We start from the raw sequence: 26,356 nt of genomic DNA, 5'->3' as shown, positions 1-26,356 counted from the left end.
CAGTTATGTTTTGAGGTTGGAGTTTTAGCACGTTAACATGTAGGGCACACTGATTGGTGTCACTTCGTTAGTCAATATGTGCTACACCTGTGCTGGCTTGTCTATCTCATTAGTTGGGCGGTGTTTCACCTGTGCTGGCCAAGGTGATATTTAAGACTGGCTGGCCCAGTGCTCCAGTTGTCTAGTGCGATGTGGAGGGTTAAGACATTCAGTTGGTGTGCCCTTTGATTTCTAGACAAACAGTCCTTTATCTGTGCTTCCCTGTTTTTGGTTTTCTTCCTGTCCATAGGTTTGGTGTGTTTTTTTTTGCCAAATTTAGTGGCCACTTACGGTGTGTCTTTTAGGCTCCAGTTGTTGCTAGTGAACTTTCAGTGGACACCCTTATGAGTATCTTTCAGAACCCCTCCTAAAACCCCACTTGTTTTGGTTGTTAGTGACTCTTTGTTAGTCACCCCTTCTGTTTCTGCAACATTATTTGGATTTCTTGCTGGGAAATGTAACAAATTGGGGACTCATCTGGAATCTTGTTTCCTATGTGTATGGTAGTGGCTCTAGTCATCTACTCTGATATTTCAGAGTTCAAAATACACTTGTGGTACATCTTCTATCACTGACATCGTCTTGAGGAGTCTAAGATTGGTGGAATAATTTTGAAAGTTGCATAAACACACAGGCTTGTGTGTGCATATATTTTTAAGCTGTACCTTACAAAAAAAGATTGCAGTAAAAGTGCATTAACTGCAGTTGACTTGGGTATTTTGGATGCAGTGATTGCAGCATTTTGCTGTTATACTGCACTCTGATTGCTATCTTTTTTTCGTAAGGGATGGACTAAGTTGGAAGCGTTTGTGGAAAACCCTACATGGGAGATGCTAGATAAACGTACGAAGGCTAATGTTCTCATCATTGCATAGCAGTATGACATCAAAGTTACACATGCCTATTCAAAAGCAGTTGTTGAAGGCGCTGCATGGTCAATCCGACGTCTGCATTGGCTGTGCAGCATTTACGGTGATATGGATTCTGCATTCATACTTCTTGCGCTTCGCCGAGCAGCGCTTTTGTGAAGGAGGTGAGTTTGTGTTTATACAGGACCTCCCGCCCTCACCTACCACCAACCAACCATGTCAGCGCGGAGCCCTCCACATTGTTAGTTACAAGATTTGAGAGGCGGACGGCGATGCGAACAGAGTTGAAGTTTCTTCCAGAGGGGCAACTCTGTGATCCTCCGATCACATTTACAAATCAAGCATAGTTGGCTCTTTGTGTACTTTTTTTTTTGGGGGGGGGGGGGACATGATGTGGTTTTTGTTGCTGGGGAACGTAACTAACTCAGTGAAATCTTTGAAATTGTTGCATGGCGTTTATTTTTGTTCAGTGTAAAATGTTTGTATTTGGTTATGTATGCCTCAAACCTTTATCATACACAATTTGATCATTTTCAACTGAAATGTCATCAGATATGTTTGGGCATTTAAAGTAAAAGGTATGACATGGGCATACAGCCAAATAATCAGAAAAATAATTTTATTTCATTTACCACATGTAGGCCCGCCTATCAAACAGCAGGGGACATTTTAGTAAAGGGAGGCCAAGGGGCGGGAATGCTGCCCGCACGTGAGTGCATGGAAGTGCGCATCCCACAGGTGCGTTTGTGATGTCACAGCCCTAGTTACTGTAGCGCGAGGGAGAAAGATTTCTAAGCAAGTTTTTATTTTTTTATTGTGCACACAGGTGTGGTAACACCTTTTGAAACGTTGTTTTAGACTTTTTGATTATTTAACTTCGACTTGATTTACCTGGTCATTGGAACGTATATAAACTAGTAGAGGTGGTGTAGGTAGGTAAAGGTAAAGCTTAGGAAATGGGTAAAAAACTGAAGGAAGAGAGCTTGGATTCAGTAGATTCGTCGGAATATGGTGAGTTAATTTCACATCGCTGGTTATATTACCTGGCTGGCTAGTATTTGTCTAACCTCTCAGAGTAGTCACATTCTGTCTTCTTCAATAAAACATTTTTATTTGTCTCTAGTCTAGCCTATTTGCGTTTTCCAGTGATTAAAAACAGACAGTTCCTTATGAGTGGTGAACCCGATTAGGCCTAACTTTAACGTTACCTCTTTACTAGAGGTGTCACATTTGAGCCTATAACAGATGACTGCATATTTGAATAGCCTAATGCAATTTGTGACATTGTCAATTGCTTAGTATTCAAGATTTAGATACATATGTAGTTATAGGCAAAGTTGACATTAATTGTTTTCATGAAGCAAAGATATTATTGATGTATTTTACAAAAATAATTTATTTGGTTATTGCATCTTTCAAACTATATATATATATATATATATATATATATATATATATTATATATATAAATATAAATCAATATTCAGTAAGCATTACAGTTTAACAATCTACATGTTTTTAGCTGAAACGGGCTAATTGACTGACTATCTGTGACTGACATAAGAGAAACTGCTGATGCACAACCACATTTCGAGATTGCAGTTCATGTATTATACTATTCTAACTCTCAACAATAAGTTGAGACTCCGAGTTCTCCACTGTCTGTTGCCCATCCCTGTTCAATGGCATGTCAATGCTTTTATGTAGGTTTTTGGATTAGATGGTAAAATATAGAGGAGGAAGTTTGATATTTATTGTATGAAAAACAAATTTTGTTGTGAGACATTCATTCTCTTTCAGTCTGCTGTGTGTTGTGGTTTTGTTTTGCATAAGTCCATCTCTGGGTGTGCCTATGTAGTGTGTATAAAGGCTCACTGCCTTAGTGTGACCTATTACATGTCCATTTTACTCAAGGGTTGTGTCCAAAATTGCACCATATTCCCCATATAGTCCACTACTTTTGAACAGGGCCCATAGAGCTCTCAAAAGTAGTGCACTATATTGGGAATAGGGTGCCATTTGGTCCTTAAACCCAGTTGTTTGCATGAGATTAATAGTCTATTGACATTCTGGCACTGCTATTCAAATAGCCATTCCATGTAAATTCAGCTGCCTTCTTGGACAGGTAAAGGTGTCCAGTCTGTCCATCCTGTTTCCTAAGAAGGAAGTGGATTCACAGGGTTTCTCCCTACCACTTAGACTAGGCGACTTTGTTCCTTTGAAATCTTATGAGGAATCAAACATGTATTGCTATTGACAGAGATATTTCACCGTCTGCTTCTTTATGTTTGATTTTTTGGGGAAAAGTTTCATTTGATTGAGAGGTCAAATTTTACGTGTTTTTTCATCCTGGTCAAAAGCCCTTGACGTCAGCGGTGTTTTGTGTTCTGATGTCAGTTTGACTATTTAAAAATAATTGTGGTGTGGTTAATACTGAAAAGTCTACAATGATGGCCTGCTAATCATTGGCCAGTTATTTGTGTGAGGTGAGCTAGGCAAGCACTACAGAACATTGGAAAACCACGTTTGAAAGCCAATGATTAAACTAGACAGACACCAGACAAATCTTTCACCTCAGCTGCTTATACTAATATTGATACAAATTCTGTCACTATTAATTGGTGCTGGTCCTGGCCTGGCTTTTAATTTCAGATGATGTTAGAACAGGTCACCTGCACTCTCTCTGTTCTCTAGAGGCACCATGAGGTTGTGTTAGCAAGCTCCACAAAATAGTCGGCTGAGCGAGGGAATGGGTGAATTAAATACTGGGCTAACTAGTAGCTAAATCCTTTGCTTAAGCGCTCCCTTTCTGTGTAAGAAGAGGGTGGGGTGTGTGTACCCATAGTCGCACAGTCAAAAGTTTATCACTTAATTAGTTGACTGACGCTGGCCTTGACAACCCAATGCATGTTTCCTCATAGGCAGATTCGGTATAGGAGACACACACACTATGCAGCCTATCCAGGGGAGAATGGCTGGCCCTTCTCATTGAAGCAACGAAAGTTGTACTGCAGGTATTGTTAGTGGAAAACAGAACCCCCCCACTATAGTGAATGGAAAAATGGCAATCTTCGTCGTCAATCTTTGTGTAAATAAATATTTTTGTTGTGGAAAATCATGGTACCGATAATTGCTTCTAATACACCAGATGTATGTCCTTGAACCTATTTCTGTCTGTAATAAAGCTCTTTTGTGGGGAAAAACTCATTCTGATTGTCTGGGCCTGGCCACCCAAGGCTGCGCCCCTGCACAGTCATGTGAAATCCATTGATTTGGGCCTAATGAATTTATTTCAATTGACTGATTTCCTTATATGAACTGTAACTAAGTAAAGTCTTTGAAATTGTTGCATTTATATTTTTGTTCAGTGCATTCGGAAGTATTCAGACCCCTTGACCTTTTCCACATTTTGTTACGATACAGCCTTATTCTAAAATTGATTTAATTGTTTTTGTTCCCCTCACCAATCTACACACAATACCCCTTAATGACAAAGCAAAACAGGTTTTTAGACATTTTTGCAATTTGTGTTACGGAAATATGACATTTAGGTAAGTATTCAGACCCTTTACTCAGTACTTTGAAGTACTTTTGGCAGCAATTACAGCCTTGTCTTCTTGGGTATGATGTTACAAGCTTGGCACACCTGTATTTGGGGAGTTTCTTCCATTCTTCTCTGCAGATCCTCTCAAGTTCTGTCAGGTTGGATGGGGAGCGTCACTGCACAGCTATTTTCAGGTCTCTCCAGAGATGTTCGCTATGGTTCAAGACCAGGCTCTGGCTGGGCCACTCAAGGACATTCAGAGACTTGTCCCGAAGCCACTCGTGTATTGTCTTGGAAGTGTGCTTAGTGTCGTTGTCCTGTTGGAAGGTGAACCTTCGCCCCAGTCTGAGGTCCTGAGTGCTCTGGATCAGGTTTTCATCAAGGATATCTCTGTACTTTGCTCTGTTTATCTTTCCCTCAATCCTGACTAGTCTCCCAGTCCCTGCCACTGAAAAACATCCCCACAGCATGATGCTGCCACCACCATGCTTCACCGTAGGGATGGTATTGGCCAGGTGATGAGCAGTGCCTGGTTTCCTCCAGATGTGATGCTTGGCATTCAGGCCAAAGAGTTCAATCTTGGTTTCATCAGACCAGATAATCTTGTTTCTCATGGTTTGAGAGTCCTTTAGGTGCCTTTTGGCAAACTCCAAGCAGGCTGTTGTGCTTTTTACTGAGGAGTGGCATCTGTCTGGATGCTGCTGAAATGGAAGAACCTTCCAGAAGGACAACCATCTTCACAGAGGAACTCTGGAGCTCTGTCAGAGTGACCATCGTGTTCTTAGTCACTTCCCTGACCAAGGCACTTCTCCCATGATTGCTCAGTTTGGCTGGGCGGCCAGCTCTAGGAAGAGTCTTGGTGGTTTCCAAACTTCTTCCACTTAAGAATGATGAAGGCCACTGTCTTCTTGGGGACCATCAATGCTGCAGACATTTGTTGGTACCCTTCCCCAGATTTGTGCCTCGACACAATCCTGTCTCGGAGCTCTACGGACAATTCCTTTGACCTCATGGCTTGGTTTTTGCTCTGACATCCACTGTCAACTGTGGGATCTTACATAGACAGGTGTGTGCCTTTCCAAATCATGTCCAATCAATTGAATTTACCACAGGTGGACACCAATCAAGTTGTAGAAACATCTCAAGGATGATCAATGGAAACAGGATGCACTTGAGCTCAATTTTGAGTCTCATAGCAAAGGGTCTGAACTCTTATGTAAATTAGGTAATTTATTTTAGGTTTTGTAAATTTGCAAACATTTCTAAAAACCTGTTTTCACTTTGTCATTATGGGGTATTGTGTGTAGATTGATGAGGAAAATGTTTTATTTAATCCATTTTAGAATAAGGCTGAAACGAAAAGGGAAGGGGTCTGAATACTTTCCGAATGCACTGTAGTTGCCAATGGCAGCCTGCAGTACCCCGGGCGGCCTTCAACTTGAGTTACTAAATGAGAAGGGGCAGCACTGAGTTAGCCTGCAATGCCACTTCCTGGAGTAGCTCAGACTGCATGTTATGTCTCCAAGAGACACCATCTTAACAGGCTTAATTTGGCTTTAATGCACTATGAATTAATGGTGTCACGTGATCGATGGCTTTGTCCATTCATATATACAGTCATAGAGCCTACCTCACTATGTGCACAGTGATTAACATACCCTCCTAAAAAGTTATCACAACACCACATCACAACCCAAACAGTAATACCTCCCCGTGTATACCTCTAATTGGACGAAAAATTGTTGATCCTTTTACGTCACCACTCTATCCAAGGTCAAGCCAAATCACTTGAACTCACAGAGAGGGATTCATTGGTTGGGCCAAAGTACTGAAGTAAAAATGTCCTGACGTCTGAGGTTTTGTAGAATCCAAAATGCTTTATGCCATATTCTAGTGGAGCAGATGCTGGTTAAAAACCAGAAAGAATAAATAGTACATCAGGAAAGGGTCACTGTCAGTCAGTTTCCAGGTAGTGATTTGCCCCAAAAAGACAGCTTTGTATTCTGCTGTAATCTGATATTAATTTACAGCAGGCAATGAGGCAGAGGAACCGGTTTCTTTGTTCGGGATATCTACATTCCTTCTCCCGGACTTTCACTAAGGTTATGTGTATTCTGTCAGTTGGAAGCCAACAGCGTGCCTCATTCTAAATCGTTCATACAGTAGGCCTTGTAGTTAGTAGCTGCAAAACAAACAGTATGATTGTCAACATCCTATACATTTATTGTGTACTCACTACAAAGCTTACATTTTCACTAATTTTCTTTCCACAGGCAGTAGGCTATCTTAAGGAAATTGTTACTGTTAGCAGTTGATGTTATTCTTCAATAACACAGACCCCAAAGCAAATAGGTTAATTCAAAGAGAACAAATCATGCTGGGAAGTAGATGGTTGATGTTCATTCTTCCACGTCCTCAGTGTTTCTCTCCACAGAACAAAGTGACCAAATGTAATTTATAACCCCCAACCCTAGCCTGTGGTTGACCAATTATAATTCCTTGCAGTAAAATTGGGCCAATGGCCAAATAACAAGTATCCTGTTTCAGGCTCAGTGTATTGACGATTTGGACCAATGAGAACTTGACACATGTTGCTATGAGTCCCGGACTGAAATTCCTACACAGATTCTAAACAGATGTTGAACTGAAAACAACAATTTCTATTGATCATTAATTTCCTATTGACCTTTTAGTACTCTGAGTATTCTTAAATATTCTTATATTACTAAAACATTGAGCTCTCATAAACCAAGATAAGTAGGTATATAGGATGTAACGGTCTCGTCAGATAATAGAGAATATACTAAAAGTCAATTCAGCAAGATTCATTTATTGAATATTTAGAGCTTCTTAAATTATACCTCTGAGTGAGACATTGTAGGCCATGGACCTAATGAACAGGCCTACATTGTATATTTAAATTCACTAACTCGAAGTCATAGTTGCTAAGTTCATTGTAGACATGAGTGTTTTACTTGCTTCCAATCAGTAATTGGTGTATAATGGCCAACGAGACCTGGCCTGTTATTATACCCCATAGCAGCCTAATTGAAATGAACAAAGTAAACTTCATGCTCAACTGCATATTCCTCGGACAGGTGCAATGTTCAACAGGTGCTGTATCTTTCATTTGTCATTTTATAAAGCCATTTTATTCTGGGATTTCAATTTGGTTTATTGTGAGGAGATAAGGAAGTGTCCGTGAGACCAATAACATCTCTTAGAAATGTTTGGCTTGCCAAACAGGATACAGACCAAACAAAGGTAATTGCTTACTGTGATAAGGGGAATGGAAGTGAGTAGGGCTGTGACGGTACCAGTATTGCAATATTTTTTCCATGGCAAAAAGGAAAACACGAAGCAGACCAAACTCTTTGGTTAATTAAAAAGCGTTTGTATGTAAAATAGTGTGCTATAGCTTGGGAAAAAATAAATATGACTCTGAATGACAACATAATGATCTTTGTTTCCAACATTAGGGCTGTTTTCCTGAAGAAGTTAAATCTGCTTTGTGTTTTGGTTCCTTGTCTTGATACTAACGAGTAACGTGATGCTGGTGTCGTCCCGGCCCTAGTTGTGAGTGACGATGAAATGCAGGGTTTCAGTGGAAAATGTCTGGAATATTTTTTGGGGATCTGAGCATCACTTTAAAAATGCACTGCTCTGCTTTGAGCCTTCTTCCTCCATCTTTGAATTCAAATTCAATTAAAATCTCCCCCATCACATACTGCCCCTTCTCTTTCATTTTAGGCTACCTTTTAAGGTTGCATAAACCATGACATTTGTCATAAATACATTGACTTATGCAAAGTAGAGATAAAAAGGGAGGGAGGATGAGGCATACAGTACCAGTCAAAAGTTTGGAGACACCTACTCATTCCAGGGTTTTTGTTTATTTTTATTTTTTATTTTCTACATTGTATAATAATAGTGAAGACATCAAAACTATGAAATAACACACACGGAATCATGTAGTAACCAAAAAAGTGTTTAACAAATCAAAATATATTTGAGATTTTTCAAAGTAGCAACCCTTTGCCTTGATGACAGCTTTGCACACTCTTGGCATTCTCTCAACCAGCTTCATGAGGTAGTCACTTGGAATGCATTTTAATTAACAAGTGAGCCTTCTTAAAAGTAATTTGTGGAATTTCTTAATGCATTTGATGGCAAGAGCAGTTCAAATAAACAAAGAGAAATGACAGTCCATTACTTCAGTCAATACGGAAAATGTCAAGAACTTTGAAAATTTCTTCAAGTGCAGTTGCAAAAACCATCAAGCGCTAAGATGAAACTGGCTCTCATGAGGACCGCCACAGGAAAGGAAGACCCAGAGTTACCTCTGCTGCAGAGGATAAGTTCATTAGAGTTGCCAGCCTCAAATTGCAGCCCAAAGTTCAAGTAACAGCCGAGTGGCGCAGCGGTCTAAGGCATTGCGTCTCAGCGCTAGAGGCGTCACTACAGACCCTGGTTCGATCCCGGGCTGTATCACAACCAGCTGTGATCGGGAGCCCCATAGGGCGGCGCACAATTGGCCCAGCATCGTCCGGGTTAGGGGAGAGTTCGGCCGTGGTAGGCCGTCATTGTAAATAAGAATTTGTTCTTAACTGACTTGCTCGTTAAATAAAAAAACAGACACATATCAACTGTTCAGAGGAGACTGTGTGAATCAGGCCTTCATGGTTGTATTGTTGAAAAGAAACCACTACTAAAGAACACCAATAAGAAGAAGAGACTTGCTTGGGCCAAAAAACACGAGCAATGGACATTAGACCGGTGGAAATCTGACCTTTTGGTCTGAGTCCAAATTTGAGATTTTTGGTTCCAACCGCTGTGTCTTTGTGAGACACAGAGTAGGTAAACGGAGGATCTCCGCATGTGTGGTTCCCACGTGAAGCATGGAGGAGGAGGTGTGGGGGGGCTTTGCTGGTGACACAGTCTGTGACTTATTTAGATTCAAGGCACACTTAACCAGCATGGCTACCACAGCATTCTGCCACGATACGCCATCCCATCTGGTTTGGGCTTAGTGGGACTATCATTTATTTTTTTAACAGGAAAATGACCCAACACACTTCCATGCGGTGTAAGGGCTATTTGTCCAAGAAGGAGAGTGATGGAGTGCTGCATCAGATGACCTGACCTCCACAATCACCCGACCTCAACCCAATTGAGATGGTTTGGTATGAGTTGGACCACAGAGTGAAGGAAAAGCAGCCAACAAGTGCTCAGCATATGTGCGAACTCCTTCAAGACTGTTGGAAAAGCATTCCAAATTAAGCTGGTTGAGAGAATGCCAAGAGTGTGCAAAGCTGTCAAGGCAAAGGGTGGTTAATTTGAAGAATCTCAAATATAAAATATATTTTGATTTGTTTGAGACTTTTTTTGGTTACTACATGATTCCATATGTGTTATTTCATAGTTTTGATGTCTTCACTATTATTTTACAATTTAGAAAATAGTAATAATAAAGAGAAACCCTCGAAAGAGTAGGTGTGTGCAAACTTTAGACTGGTACTGTATTTCTTAATAGCTCTCTTTTTCTCCATTGGACAACTCTTAAGAAATGTTCTAGGAAGTGACACTAAGCAATGTAATTCCCGTAACCTAGTCATCATAACCCAGTCATCACCACCACAGCTCTCCAGTGTACTGTACAGATTGTACAACCTGTAAAGGAGTGTCAAGGTCTTATTCTTTTTGCTCTATTTCCTCCTTCTCAAGCTGAAGACTGTCACTCATTAACTCAATGAGGTGCATACTAACAAAGGCTACTCGTGTTGCTTAGCAACAACCCCGCTCAATAAACCCTCAAACTCACAGGCACGCAATTCTCTCCATAGAATCTCACACACAGTGGAGCTCTTTTGAATATCAATGCAAAATGCCATTACTGAGAGATGTTTTCCCCATGTATTCTATCTAATCTGACTACTATCAGCATTTTGATAAAGTTTTTTTTGTGTGTTAATGTGCGGTCACAGTATGTGCATAAATAGCTTGACATTTATTTTGAAGAATAGACCTTCAGAAAATAGTTAAATTCTGTTATTGACCCATTATCTCTCTGTGTTTTCTTTTCAGGGGAACCTGCTCAGTATGACCCCACCTTCAATGGACCCATTCGGAAAAGGTAGCCTCTTCCACTAAGTATCTCTCACTTATTTTGTCTCTTGCTCTCTACCAAGCCTAGCCCTAACTATCACTCTATCTCTGTATGCAAATTGTCCATTGTATGTCTAAAGTGCCTTTGCTAGGCATACTTTCTGTTAAACAATTCTGCCCGGGAGCATGAATGACACAGCAATGCTCAAAATCACTTTGTGTGTTATTGTCTCTCCATTATCCCCCAGAGGCTGCACTGATATCATCTGCTGTGTTCTCTTCATGGTTGTGATCCTTGGCTACATGGCAGTGGGAATTTTGGGTAAGATGGGCCTTCTATGCACCTCCCACCTCTCTCAGACCCCCTCCCTCTCTCACTCACACAAACATACTTATTCTGTATGATAATTATTTTCTCTCTCTCGCCCCATTAGATAACATCTGATTCCTGTACGTTATCTCTCTCTGGCTGTCAACCTCTTTATGACTCTTACGTCCCTTTTGAAACTCAGGTGTCCTCACCATAACACCCTATGTAAATGTAATATTAGCAGGCAGAATGCACAGTCTGGCTAAACAAAACAACAGTGACATAATCAACTTGGTCACTTCCTCAATTCCAACAGCTTGTCAAAACACCACTCACAAGTGAGAACAGAACTCCATTATTGAGAGTGCACTGAAAACATAAGTTTGTCATTGATTCTATGATTTCCTGACTTTTCCCCTCTTCAAGGTCTCAACCCTCACCCTTCTCTAGTATAAGGTATCTCTATGGCCTTGATATTCTCCTACTTTTTCTGTCTTTCGGTCGAAAGGCCTCCCTCACCTCTGACTCCCGCCCACAGTGGTTCCAAAGAGCAGTTCCAAAGCAGAAGCTCATCCTCACCCATGACATCCATGACCTGTCATCAAACATTCCAGCAGCCACTCACTCTGCCTTATCTAGAGTCAATAGAGCTGCCTGATAAGAAAGGAGGTCATCTGAATATATGGCCAATATCAATAGCTTAGTATGTGATTAATGTGATAGGATATTGTGCATATACAGTTGTGGCCAAAAGTTTTGAGAATGACACAAATATACATTTTCACAGTCTGCTGCCTCAGTTTGTATGATCGCAATTTGCATATACTCCAGAATGTTATGAAGAGTGATCAGATTAATTGCAAAGTCCCTCTTTGCCATGCAAATGAACTTAATCCCCCAAAAACATTTCCACTGCATTTCAGCCCTGCCACAAAAGAACCAGCTGACATTATGTCAGTGATTCTGTCGTTAACACAGGTGTGAGTGTTGACGAGGACAAGGCTGGAGATCACTCTGTCATGCTGATTGAGTTCGAATAACAGACTGGAAGCTTCAAAAGGAGGGTGGTGCTTGGAATCATTGTTCTTCCTCTGTCAACCATGGTTACCTCAAGGAAACACATGCCGTCATCATTGCTTTGCACAAAAAGGGCTTCACGGGCAAGGATATTGCTGCCAGTAAGATTGCACCTAAATCAACCATTTATCGGATCATCAAGAACTTCAAGGAGAGCGGTTCAATTGTTGTGAAGAAGACTTCAGGGCGCCCAAGAAAGTCCAGCAAGCGCCAGGACCGTCTCCTAAAGTTGATTCAGCTGCAGGATCGGGGCACCACCAGTACAGAACTTGCTCAGGAATGGCAGCAGGCAGGTGTGAGTGTATCTGCACGCACAGTGAGACGAAGACTTTTGGAGGATGGCCTGGTGTCAAGAAGGGCAGCAGAGAAGCCACTTCTCTCCAGGAAAAACATCAGGGACAGACTGATATTCTGTAAAAGGTACAGGGATTGGACTGCTGAGGACCGGGGTAAAGTCATTTTCTCTGATGAATCCCCTTTCCAATTGTTTGGGGCATCCGGAAAAAAGCTTGTCCGGAGAAGAAAAGGCGAGCCCTACCATCAGTCCTGTGTCATGCCAACAGTAAAGCATCCTGAGACCATTCATTGGTGGGGTTGCTTCTCAGCCAAGGGAGTGGGCTCACTCACAATTTTGCCTAAGAACACAGCCATGAATAAAGAATGGTACCAACACATCCTCCGAGAGCAACTTCTCCCAACCATCCAGGAACAGTTTGGTGACGAATAATGCCTTTTCCAGCATGATGGAGCACCTTGCCATAAGGCAAAAGTGATAACTAAGTGGCTCGGGGAACAAAACATCTATATTTTGGGTCCATGGTCAGGAAACTCCCCAGACCTTAATCCCATTGAGAACTTGTGGTCAATCCTCAAGAGGCGGGTGGACAAACAAAAACCCACAAATTCTGACAAACTCCAAGCATTGATTATGCAAGAATGGGCTGCCATCAGTCAGGATGTGGCCCAGAAGTTAATTGACAGCATGCCAGGGTGGATTGCAGAGGTCTTGAAAAAGAAGGGTCAACACTGCAAATATTGACTCTGCATCAACTTCATGTAATTGTCAATAAAAGCCTTTGACACTTATGAAATGCTTGTAATTATACTTCAGTATTCCATAGTAACACCTGACAAAAATATCTAAAGACACTGACGCAGCAAACTTTGTGAAAATTTATATTTGTGTCATTCTCAAAACTTTTGGCCACGACTGTACAGTAGGCCCTTTACTGAAAAGGGTGGTGGTTTAGTATATAAAATGACCAAAACCAGGTAAATGATGTAAATGAGCTTTGCATGTTCATTTGGTTTCCTTTTTGACCCATTCATTAGTAATTTGCTCATGTGTTCTTTGACTGTTGTAAATATATTTATCCCCACGTCTCTATTAGATGTTGATGTGTTTTTGTTTTTATGTTTCCACCAGCCTGGCTTTATGGTGATCCCCGGCACGTCCTCTACCCACGGAACTCTACTGGAATGTTCTGTGGCATCGGGCTCAATGTGTAAGGACCTCTCTGGTGTTTGATGTGTTTGAACTAGAAGTCCTTTATGAACCATCAAGTATTATTTTATTCAGAAGTTCAGAACACTTGATGCTATGTAATGTGAATTTACTAATCATGCATTTTTGCCATGAATGCAACAGATAAAAGCGGAAAATGTGGCCAATCGAGTCAGACATTTCATCATTACATAATAATTCAAGCTTGGCATGCCTCACTACGTACTGATCTGTCATGTTATATATTTCGTTCAGAATGCATAGTTTGGTAACTTTTCCTTTCGCAGAGCTCAACCCAGCGTGTTCTACTTTGACATACTGAAATGTGCCACATCAATCAACGTCATGGCCGCCGTCCTTAATGGGTTACAGTGCCCCACCACACAAGTACAGTAACATCACACCTATATAATATCTTAGTTTCTCTAAAGGCTGATGTCAGGAGTAATAAGGAACTCTGTGCACATCTCCAATTTCCCATTGTGTGTGAGTGTGTGTTTATACTCTTGTTAATACCTGGGTCCAATTTGTATGTATATGTAATGTCTTCATCAAGCCGCTGGGAATCATACAAGTTGTCTTCTATTTCATTTTCTTTTGTGTGAGGTCTTTCTTTCATTGTCTCTACATCCCAAAATGACTTACTGACTTTATTGTCCCCATGGGGAAATTTTGTTGCAGTGTCATGTACACGTTTAAAGTGGCATTTAAATACAAAACAAAATTGACAATACAACTTTCATAACAGTTACATAGCAATAAAACAATGTCATGTGTATCTGCATATCTGACACAGGCATCAGGTTTATGTCACAAAGTGAAGACCTCTTCTTTCCTCACCCTGCAGGTGTGTGTGGAAAAGTGCCCAGATGTATTCTGGGCTCTGAATCCTTTGGCCTACTTACCGGAAGCCAAGCCACAAGACTACTTCAACAAATCACTCTGCGTGCCATCCTTTGACCTAGCATCAACTAAACTGGTAAGTCCCATCCTATTCTTACGGAGGTTTGTAAATTCACTTCTTTAGATAGGCTTTCATTGATCATTGTTGTCACTGACTCCTCAAAGCCTTGGACTATCTTTTGGAAATAGATTTAACAGGAGGGGTTTCCTAGTTTTTTTACTCTATGTAGCTAAATATAGTAGTTTATCCTTTTTTCCCCCCTTTGCCTCAGAATGTTAAAGAAATTGTGGATCAAGAGCTGTGCCCGTTCTTCTACACTCCTACAATCTCTGGTGAGTGTGCCTTTTTTCATATTTACTTTCATAATTACAGATCTAGATGCTTTTAAGTCATTAAATGTAAACATTTCTAATGTTTTCCTCTGTCTAGTGCTGGGAAGATGCATACCTGATGTTACCGCTCTGAAAAATATTCCTAATGACTTTGTCAATACGCCAGGCTTGCCATCAAGCATCAATGACACTGTCAATGGCATCAGGAACGCCACAGGGTAGGGGGTGTCTCACACACACACACACACACACACACACACACACACACACACACACACACACACACACACACACACACACACACTGTAAATACCCATTAATAACCCATAATCTCTCTCTCTCACTGCCAGTGAAAGGTCCTTGATTGAGTGAGTTAAATTGATCTCACATCAATATCGTAAGACTAGTTCCTTTGTGTAGACTTAGACCTGTTTTAGCATGTTTGTGAGTTAGTGTCTTGCTTTATGATAGTGGTAGCCCTTTGCCATACCCACGTAGTCATCTGCCCTGTCATTTAGCTCCAGTAGTACCCTTGCACATGGCTAGAACATTACTTTTAGTATTAGCTTTTAGTACAGAATCGATCCACAGCGCCTTGGGTTGATTCTGAGGATAATATTAACACTGAGTCTGACCATGATGTCCAGACCTGAGTGGTCATTTTAGAATGTCATTAACTAAGAATAAGACTTAAGATAAGTAGGCTATTAGACTTTTATGTTTATCCTTTGACACATAAAACACATGAGCATGTGTAATAGTGGGCACCTGTTAGTATTTGATACAGAAACAACCCAAGGATCTGTCAGTTGGCTGTAGTTGTACAACCTCCCAAATTACCCCTCAATGTGCTGTATTAATCAATACACTTACTGGTACTGAATACCAGCAGTCAAAGAAAGCTTTTAATGTTACCATCTCTTTGTATTGAGCTCTATAAATACCACCAATACATTTTTATTTTACCTTTTATTTAACTAGGCAAGTCAGTTAAGAACAAATTCTTATTTACAATGACGGCCTAGGAACAGTGGCAGAACGACAGAATTTTACCTTGTCAGCTCGGGGATTCGATCTAGCAACCTTTCGGTTACTGGCCCAATGCTCTAACCACTAGGCTACCTGCCGCCCAGATGCATGAATGTACTATTACAAAGAAACCTCTTTTATATTTATTTTTCTTTGTTCCTCTCATCTCCTCTACTTCTAAATCTTTTGTGCTTTTATCTTTATTTATCGTGTAGAACTCTGCATCATGCTGTTTTGTGTCAGAGACATTGTCAGTAATTACTAGCATTAACAGGTCTTTTCCTGGTTTGTCTTGTAGTGACATAGTAAACGGCTTCAACGCCAAGGAGATCGGAGTGAGAATCTTTGAGGACTTTGCGTCAACATGGCAGTGGATCATCGCGTGAGTCTCTCTCATGGGCTCATTTTCAACTACTGCCAGTTACTTGTCAATTCACAATTTCCATTGTCCTGTACTGTTGTATTAGAATAGGATAAACCAGAAAATGTTGCATTGTTGTTCATCTTCTCAGCTGATCTTTCAGTTTACACAAATGTAACTCATTAAATATAAGATATGCTCTACTAAGAAGCTAACATTTATTAGAGATGGCATGCTTAATTAGGACCGAAACGATACATATGACCTGAAATGTATCTTTTCTTTCTTATTCTCCTCTACCTCCATTTAACTTGACCCTATCCGCTCTTCCAATCCTCTCTTACTCTGCTGTGTACCTCTCCTCTCCTTCCTCAGTGCTCTAGTCATAGCCATGGTTGTGAGTTTTCTGTTCCTCCTCCTGTTGCGGTTCATCGCCCCTGTTATGGTCTGGGTCCTTATATTTGGAGTTTTGGCAGTAGGTGCCTATGGTAAGTCATTGAGGATAATAATATGTCTACTAACATGTTTGTAGTGTATCTCTAGTAGGTTTATACAGTGGGGGGAAAAAAGTATTTGATCCCCTGCTGATTTTGTACGTTTGCCCACCAACAAAGAAAGGATCAGGCTATAATTTTAATGGTTGGTTTATTTGAACAGTGAGAGACAGAATAACAACAAAAAAATCCAGAAAAACGCATGTCAAAAATGTTATAAATTGATTTGCATTTTAATGAGGGAAATAAGTATTTGACCCCCTCTCAATCAGAAAGATTTCTGGCTCCCAGGTGTCTTTTATACAGGTAACGAGCTGAGATTAGGAGCACACTCTTAAAGGGAATGCTCCTAACCGCAGCTTGTTTGTTACCTGTAAAAAAGACACCTGTCCACAGAAGCAATCAATCAATCAGATTCCAAACTCTCCACCATGGCCAAGACCAAAGAGCTCTCCAAGGATGTCAAGGACAAGATTGTAGACCTACACAAGGCTGGAATGGGCTACAAGACCATCGCCAAGCAGCTTGGTGAGAAGGTGACAACAGTTGGTGCGATTATTCGCAAATGGAAGAAACACAAAAGAACTGTCAATATCCCTCGGCCTGGGGCTCCATGCAAGATCTCACCTTGTGGAGTTGCAATGCTCATGAGAACGGTGAGGAATCAGCCCAGAACTACACGGGAGGATCTTGTCAATGATCTCAAGGCAGCTGGGACCATAGTCACCAAGAAAACAATTGGTAACACACTACGCCGTGAAGGACTGAAATCCTGCAGCGCCCGCAAGGTCCCCCTGCTCAAGAATACATATACATGCCCATCTGAAGTTTGCCAATGAACATCTGAATGACTCAGAGGACAACTGGTGAAAGTGTTGTGGTCAGATGAGACCAAAATAGAGCTCTTTGACATCAACTCGACTCGCCATGTTTGGAGGAGGAGGAATGCTGCCTATGACCCCAAGAACACCATCTCCACCGTCAAACATGGAGGTGGAAACATTATGCTTTGGGGGTGTTTTTCTGCTAAGGGGACAGGACAACTTCACCGCATCAAAGGGACGATGGACGGGGCCATGTACCGTCAAATCTTGGGTGAGAACCTCCTTCCCTCAGCCAGGGCATTGAAAATGGGTCATGGATGGGTATTCCAGCATGACAATGACCCAAAACACACGGCCAAGGCAACAAAGGAGTGGCTCAAGAAGAAGCACATTAAGGTCCTGGAGTGGCCTAGCCAGTCTCCAGACCTTAATCCCATAGAACATCTGTGGAGGGAGCTGAAGGTTCGAGTTGCCAAACGTCAGCCTCGAAACCTTAATGACTTGGAGAAGATCTGCAAAGAGGAGTGGGACAAAATCCCTCCTGAGATGTGTGCAAACCTGGTGTCCAACTACAAGAAACGTCTGACCTCTGTGATTGCCAACACGGGTTTTGCCACCAAGTACTAAGTCATGTTTTGCAGAGGGGTCAAATACTTATTTCCCACATGTTAATCAGAATGTTAATCTGTCTCTCACTGTTCAAATAAACCTACTATTAAAATTATAGATGATCATTTCTTTGTAAGTGGGCAAACGTACAAAATCAGCAGGGGATCAAATACTTTTACCCCCACTGTATGTAGGTCACAGTGGTTTAAGAACATTGACTTTTCATGGTGGTTAAAGCATCTTATTTCTCTCTCTCTCACTCTCTGTCTGTCTCTGTCTGTCTGTAGGTATATATCACTGCTGGTGGGAATATGACAACTACAGAAAGTCGACCGTCTCCATCACTGACATAGGCTTCACCACCGACTTCAAGGTCTACCTTCAGGTCAAGGAGACCTGGCTGGCCTTCTGTGAGTCTGACATTACACATGCTCGTTTTATGTCTCTGTTTTTCTCTGTTTACAGACTGACAGACATGCCTTTCTGATGACAACTTGTACCGTTGTGTTGACCTATCTGCTTTCTCTCTCTCTTATTCTTTCTCGCTCAGTGATAATCATATCTGTGGTAGAGGGTATTCTTCTCCTGACCTTGATCTTTCTACGGACCAGAATCCTCATCGCCATCGCTCTCATCCAGGAGTCCAGCAAGTGAGTAAAGTTAGATATGAGCCAGGATTACACATACTGGCCCATACACACACACATACCCATGTATTGTGACAAATATTCTACCAATATTGTGATACAACCTAACTTTTAAGCACGCGTACTGTAACTGTAATGTTTTACAGGGCTGTCAGTCACATGATGTCTACACTGTTCTACCCTCTCGTCACCTTTGTTCTCCTGGTGGTGTGTGTGGCCTACTGGGGCATCACTGCTCTGTATCCTCTCACAGTCGTGTAAATATTTGAGTATTTTACACTGCCTATTATAATTTTATGACAAATAATCATAAGGTCTGTTTTGTATCTTTGTTCCACTGAGCACTGTCTACAAACTCCACAGTATCGTTAACCCACTTAACAGAAGATGCTTAGGTATCTGGCCACTTCAGGCATTCCAGTGTACAAAGTGGTGACTCTCAACTCTACTCAGGGTAACTGTGGCCAAATCGGCGGCAATGTGACCTGTGACCCACAGGTAAGTGTCCCTGACAAACTTTGACCCCATAGAGATAGATGCAGAAAAGCCCAACTCAGAAATCAGAAACACACACAAAATGTGTGTACTTGCTTCAGCCAGACGTAAAAAAAAAAATATCTGTTTGACCCCTTTCCGTGTCTCCATTCATATTTCATCCCTTCCTCTTTCATCTCTCCCCCCTCCTGTCTTTCCCTCAGACATTCTACAACTCTACAGACTACTCGTGGTGCCCGTCGGCGCGCTGCATCTTCATCAAGTACAACAACGAGGGCCTGCTGCAGAGGAACCTGTTCAACCTGCAGATCTACAACGTGGTGGCCTTCCTGTGGTGCATCAACTTTGTCATCGCCCTGGGCCAGTGCACCCTGGCCGGGGCCTTCGCCTCCTACTACTGGGCCTTCAGCAAGCCCTCGGACATCCCCACCTTTCCCTTGTCCCAGGCCTTCATCCGCACGCTACGGTAAGGGTGTAGACACGTTTCAGCAGTCGGTCTGTGGTGGTGCCTTTTCTTCGCCTGAGTGTCCACAGACCATATACTTGTACAGTTATAATTTGAGCCAGAATCCAATTTGTATTTTGTTAGCTATCCATTCAACTCACTCCCTTTCTCCCCATATGTCTATAGCTGTGTTCAATTACTCAAACTAACCGTACTATTTGTTACGTGAATTGAGTATATAGTATGCTTATTGGTTATAGTATGGATATAGTTAGTATGCCAAAAGTTCCCAGAATGTCGTACTAAATTTGCCAAAATACGAAGTACACATTCAGTGGACACTATTTCCATACTTTTAGGGCCCATAGTGCAATTCTTCAGAGAATGGGCGTGGCTTCATAACTTTTCAGAGTTGAAGAAAAGATGCAGCCGAAGTCAGTCGAAAGCAGATACAAATTCATTGCTTTAACTAATTAAGACAAATGTTAAGAAAATGTTGAGCAATGTAATAAAGTAATGACTTTTCAAATAAGTTACGTTACACATTATGTTGGCCGACAACTTGTTAACTACTCTCTCCTTACGATCCGCATAGCATTACAGCAGTATGTACTGGTATGTAAGCTAGTTACCTAACGTTAGTTGCCTACTAATACATTGAACTTGCCAGGAAGTGTATTAACTAACTAACTACCCATTGTCTTGATTGTTCACATCATTCTTAGTTAAGTTGTTGTGCGTTTCAATGGACATTGTTAATTCTGCCTATCTACTCTGATTTCGGAGCACTCTCGCTCAGAATAACTGGTGAATTTACGAATGCTCAACACCTGTTGACTATAGCGGGTGTCAGTAGACGTTGGCAAAAAAAGCGTAGCTAATTTAATTGTTGCCAGCAGCAGAGTTACAGTCACCAACTCTCTGGATAACATGAAAACAGCATAACCAGCTCTGCTAGGGTGAGTAAAATGGTCAGAGTGAGCTGTTCTCTCATTTGTGTCTGGAAGTAGCTAGCCAACGTTAGCCAGTTTGCTTGGGTGCTTGACTGACCTACTCCTCGGCCAGAGCGTCCAGTTTGCGCGCTGAACGCTCCGAGAGTGAAACGCTCTGAATTTAAGGACAGACAATCTGACAACGCTCTGGATTTATGAGCGCACTCTAGCACTCCAGATTGAATTTAAGAACACACCTGAAATTGTAAAATGTTTAGCTAGTCATTTGTTATGCTAACAAGCTAGCAAGATGTTGCATAGCAACAGCATCAACTTCCGGTAGACAGGCGAAGCTCTAGTACGCGCAACTGAAACGATACCGTTTGTTTACAGTATACTAAAATGAACTAATAGTATATACTCATTAAGTATACAGTATGTTAGAATGGGTATTCGTACACAGCTGATTTTGCTTCTCTTAGATACCATGTTGGCTCCCTGGCGTTTGGTGCTTTGATCCTCACCCTCATCCAGGTAGTTCGAATCATCCTGGAGTACCTGGACCACAAGACCAGAGGTAAGGCTGGATTTTCCCTTGGAAACCTGTTATTGTTATCCGATTAACCTCTTAGAGTCTATCTGCGCACCTACGGAAATCGAATTGGCCTAATATGGAACTAGTCAATTATGCCTAGCTCTCACATAATGCATGTTGTAATGTAAGGGTAATGGGGCTCGCCAGCTTGAAGTCGTAAAACCCAGAAAGTAGTTACCTCTGGTTCGTTCAGCCATCCGTATGGGGAAAGAATAGGGTTTTTGAACAAATGCTGAAAAAAGGTCTGAGGTTAACATAGGCTTAGGAGATCTTATACTTTTTGTTCTATGAGATAATAGCAGTCAACATTACCTTTTGAATTATGAAGCCGTTATGTGTTGTTTTTCATGACATAAAACGTGTGAGATATCCTACGCCTGTGTTGACCACATACTTAAAAAAAAAAAAATCCCCTTTTATCCAAAAACCTTACAAAAACACTATTAATTTTTCCCATAGGCTTTTTGGAAAAACAATGGCGGAGTTCGTGCCTACAAAAAGCCGCCATTACTATTTCTCTCTGACTCTTTCTCTCTAGCGGCTCAAAACCCCTGTGCTCGGTTCCTTATGTGCTGTCTGAAGTGTTGCTTCTGGTGTCTGGAGAAGTTCATCAAGTTCCTCAATAGAAACGCCTACATCATGGTCAGTCTCTACTACATCCTCACATGTACCTGTTAACTACAACTACGTGTCTGTCAATCTCTCCCTCAATTCCCCCAGTGTAGAGTATTTCTGGTAGGCTATGTATCTAATACACAGTCCTCTTTTTCCCAAAGATTGCCGTATATGGAAAAAACTTCTGTGTCTCCGCGAAAAACGCATTCATGCTTCTAATGAGGAACATTGTCAGGTGTGTGTTCTAGTGTTGGTTGGTATGCCTGTGGGAATGTGTAGACTTGTTTTTTTCCCCTCTTACATAACATTTGCATGGATTTGATTGACTGCTGTGAAACCATAGCTGAATGCTAGGGATGTGTTTCCCTGACATGCTGACTGTGCCTCTCTCCTCAGGGTGGTGGTGCTAGATAAAGTGACGGACCTGCTGCTCTTCTTTGGGAAGCTGCTAGTGGTGGGAGGAGTAGGTAAGATGACAAACGCCAACATAATTATTATGGCATTTATCATTGGTCATATTTCTGAGTAGGAGCTCCTTTTGTGCATTTTACAGGCCAGAAGTGTGATTAGATAACCTAATCTAAATTAATCGAATCTTTAAACAATCCTCCTCTTCTCTTCGAAGGTGTCCTGGCTTTCTTTTTCTTCTCTGGCAGAATAAGACTACCAGGCAGCAATTTCCGTACTGAAATGCTCAACTACTACTGGATGCCCATTATTGTAAGTGACAGTCATACAGTGCATTGGAAAAGTATTCAGATCCCTTCACTTTTTCCACATTTTGTTACGTTACAGCCTTATTCTAAAATGGGTTCAATGAAAATAGTTCCTCATCAATCTACACACAATACCACATAATGACAAAGCGAAAACAGGTTTTTTAAATTTATTTTTGCAAATGTACAAAAAATTCAAAACTGAAATACCTTATTTACGTAAGTATTCAGACCCTTTGCTATGAGACTCAAAATTAAGCTCAGGTGCATCCTGTTTCCATTGAGCATCCTTGAGATGTTTCTACAACTTGATTTGAGTCCACCTGTGGTAAAATCAATTGATTGGACATGATCTGGAAAGGCACACAGCTGTCTATATAAGGTCCCACAGTTGACAGTGCATGTCAGAGCAAAAACCAAGCCATGAGGTTGAAGGAATTGTCCGTAGAGTTCCGAGACAGGATTATGTCGAGGCACAGATCTGGGGTAGGGTACCAACAAATGTCTGCAGCATTGAAGGTCCCCAAGAACACAGTGGCCTCCATCATTCTTAAATGGAAGAAGTTTGGAACCACCAAGACTCTTCCTAGAGCTGGCCGCCCAGCACAACTGAGCAATTGGGGGAGAAGGGCCTTGGTCAGTGAGATGACCAAAAACCCGATGGTCACTCTGACAGAGTTTGAGTTCCTTTGTGTAGATGGAGAACTTTCTAGAAGGACAACCATCTCTGCAGCACTCCACTAATCAGACCTTCATGGTAGAGTGGCCAGACGCAAGACACTCCTCAGTAAAAGGCACATGTCATCCCGCTTGGAGTTTACCAAAAGGCACCTAAAGGACTCTCAGACCATGAGAAACAAGATTCTCTGGGATGTGTTTTGTCCAATATTTTTATTTAATGTATTTTTATGTTTTAATCCCACCCCCATCCCCGCAGGAGGCCTTTTGCATTTTGGTAGGCCGTCATTGTAAATCAGAATTTGTTCTTGACTGACTTGCCTAGTTACATAAAGATAAAATACATTTTGAAACCAAGTTTGAACTATTTGGCCCCCTATACCAAGCGTCACGTCTTGAGGAAACCAGGCTCCGCTCATCACCTGGCCAATACCATCCCTATGGTGAAGCATGGTGGTGGCAGCATCATGCTTTGGGGATGTTTTTCAGCAGCAGGGACTGTGAGACTAGTCAGGATCAAGGGAAAGATGAACGGAGCAAAGTACAGAGAGCTCCTTGATGAAAACCTGCTTCAGAGTGCTCAGGACCTCAGACTGGGGTGAAGGTTGACCTTCCAACAGGCCAACGACCCTAAGCACACAGCCAAGACAACGCAGGAGCGTCTTCGGGACAAGTCTCTGAATGTCCTTGAGTGACCCAGTTTTTTAAATTTTTTTAATAAATGTACAATCATTTATAAAAAACTGTTTTTTGCTTTGTCATTAAGGGTTATTGTGTGTAGATTGATATTTTTTTTATACATTTTTGAATAAGGCTGTAATGTAAAAAAGAAAAGTGAAGGTGTCTGAATACTTTCTGAATGCACTGTATTTACAGGTATTCCATAGTGGAAGTGAAAGAAGCAGTTCACGATCAATGAAATGTGTGTTGGAGAAAGTAATTGACAGTGGTGTGTATGTCTTTGTGGTAACAGGTGGTTGTGGTGGGAGCGTACCTCATTGCTCATGGATTCTTCAGTGTGTACAACATGTGTGTGGACACACTCTTCCTCTGCTTCTGTGAGTAGAGCACCTCCAGCAACACACATCAGTGTATCATATACTGAGCAGTCACACATTACATTGCAAAATTTCTTGCTTCATTGCACAAAATGAAAATGATTTTCTCGCTTCCTTCTTGCTCCCTTTCTCACAGTGGAGGACTTGGAGCGACATGACGGAACGATGCAGAAGCCATACTACATGTCCAAGAACTTGATGAAAATCCTCAATAAAAAGAACAAGGGACCTAAAAAGGGCAAAGGAAAGGATTGATGAAATATTGCCTTGAGATCAATCAGTGTATAGCACAGTCACTTTCAACAACCTAGAAAGACCCAAAAACATCACATCCTAGAAATATATTTATTTTTAGTTTTACGTTTCAGCCTTATCACGCCTTCCGTTTACACAAATCTAATCACTTTTTTTGCACTTTCAATTTGAGATTACGTGACCACACGTGTGATATGAGAGGTTTTCTTACGTTCCAGCTATTCCTTCTAACAGTTTGAAGTTACCAAAGCTAGAGCTGTTTATTAGTCTCTGACCAAAACCAAATGTTTATTCTCTTGCAGTGCTTATTTGTTTTCAGAAAAGAGACCATTTTCTCAAGTCAACAAATGATTTATCAGATAGAACAAAAACTTTTGAGACAGATCATCACAATTACAGTTTTAAATACTTTTTTATGATCCTCAGTACTCTGTATATGATTTCACGTCAAGGTCTTTTTTCTTATTTGTTAAAGTTTTCTGATTTTATTTTTTTGTTTTTATATAATGTAGATATTTATTAATCATTTTGACAATTTATTAAAGACTTTTATAACGGTATTGCTATTTTTTTTTATCCATGCTGACATCACCTGTATGTTGCCTTGCGTAATGATGGATTCCTCTATAGGAAAATAGCTCTGGTTTATTTCACACATCTGCTTAAAGCAGTGGTGCATGTGATCTTCTGAAATGCTCTTTTGAAAATCATGACACTTGCAGGCACTTGTACATGGGCGCTGAAGACGAAGATCTTTTTAGCAGAACTTATCGCAAGTCAGAGGTATGAGGTGTCTGAACTGGGGCCCTATTTCTATTCTTATTAAGTACTGGACCCTGAAACAAATAAAATTCAGTCTAGAGTGAGTGTGTCCATCCATTTGGCTGCACTAAACACAATTAATTTTAGTTGTCAAAGATTAATGTTAATTTACCTCGCATACTACTACCCAATATCGCATGTCAAAATCTCACTACATTCCTCAACCTCTTGTCTGCGGAGACCCAGAGAGAAAAGTCACTTGGGGAGTCTGCAGTCGTCGTGTTGTATCGGGATCTACTACAGGATAGACTCATCACATGATCGGTCAATAGTCCACTACATGAGAGCGCGTGCCTTTTTATTGTTAAACCATTTGTAATAAAGTCACATTAACTGGATTTTAAGCTTTCTTTTTTTAAAGCTTTTTCAAACTTAAACTTTCTCATTTTATGTCAGATGGTCCAGCACCATCCTCAAGACAATTGCTTAAATTTTTGTTGTAATTCTATTTTCTGGAAAAGGCTTAAAATAAAGGTTAAATCCAGGTCATGATGAACCAAAACACACGGCCCTGGTAAATAGTATTACATTGCAGTTTTCTGGCTTTTGTTCTCTTAGTCATGATGAGCTCAACTATAATCATATTACAAGCATAGCAATAGATGGCATACACCTGATCCAGCTATTTTAGTTTACAGTGAAGCTGAGTATAAGCTGCCTGAACAAAAATAAACGCAACATGTAAAGTGTTGGGCCCATGTTTCATAACTGAAATAAAAGATAAATGTTGCAGACACACAAAAGATTTGGTGCACAAATTTGTTTACATCCCTGTTAATGAGCAGTTCTCCTTTGCCAAGATAATCCATCCACCTGACAGGTGTGGCATATCAAGAAACTGGTTAAACAGCATGATCATTACACAGGTGCACCTGGGGACAATAAAAGGCCACTCTAAAATGTGCAGTTTTGTCACACAACACAAAGCCACAGATGTCTCAAGTTTTGAGGGAGTGTACAATTGGCATGCTGATTGCAGGAATGTCCACCAGAGCTGTTGCCAGAAAATGGAATGTTAATTTCTCTACCATAAGCCACATCCAATGTCATGTTATAGAATTTGGCAGTACATCCAGCCGGCCTCACAATCGCAGACC

General features: G+C 41.1%; 1 protein-coding gene across 1 annotated transcript; it reads left to right on the top strand.

Annotated features, from left to right (window-relative positions):
- The first annotated feature begins 1,614 nt into the window (after positions 1 to 1,614).
- LOC106570054 (choline transporter-like protein 4) lies at positions 1,615 to 24,997 on the top strand. Its single transcript, XM_014141995.3, has 22 exons — positions 1,615 to 1,919; positions 10,537 to 10,585; positions 10,806 to 10,879; positions 13,371 to 13,449; positions 13,736 to 13,835; positions 14,296 to 14,427; positions 14,624 to 14,684; positions 14,782 to 14,902; positions 16,012 to 16,095; positions 16,450 to 16,562; positions 18,289 to 18,411; positions 18,552 to 18,651; positions 18,795 to 18,887; positions 19,044 to 19,146; positions 19,347 to 19,609; positions 21,003 to 21,097; positions 21,654 to 21,757; positions 21,892 to 21,965; positions 22,127 to 22,197; positions 22,356 to 22,450; positions 24,098 to 24,182; positions 24,319 to 24,997. Exons 1-22 carry the CDS (start codon positions 1,865 to 1,867, stop codon positions 24,435 to 24,437), a joined length of 2,193 nt encoding a protein of 730 aa, XP_013997470.1. The 5' UTR covers positions 1,615 to 1,864; the 3' UTR covers positions 24,438 to 24,997.
- The last annotated feature ends 1,359 nt before the right edge of the window (positions 24,998 to 26,356 follow it).

This window comes from Salmo salar, chromosome 14, assembly GCF_965601325.2.
Source record: "Salmo salar chromosome 14, fSalSal1, whole genome shotgun sequence".
NCBI lineage: Eukaryota > Metazoa > Chordata > Actinopteri > Salmoniformes > Salmonidae > Salmo > Salmo salar.
Note: the sequence above shows the minus strand (reverse complement) of the source record. Positions and strands in the feature narration are given on the sequence as shown.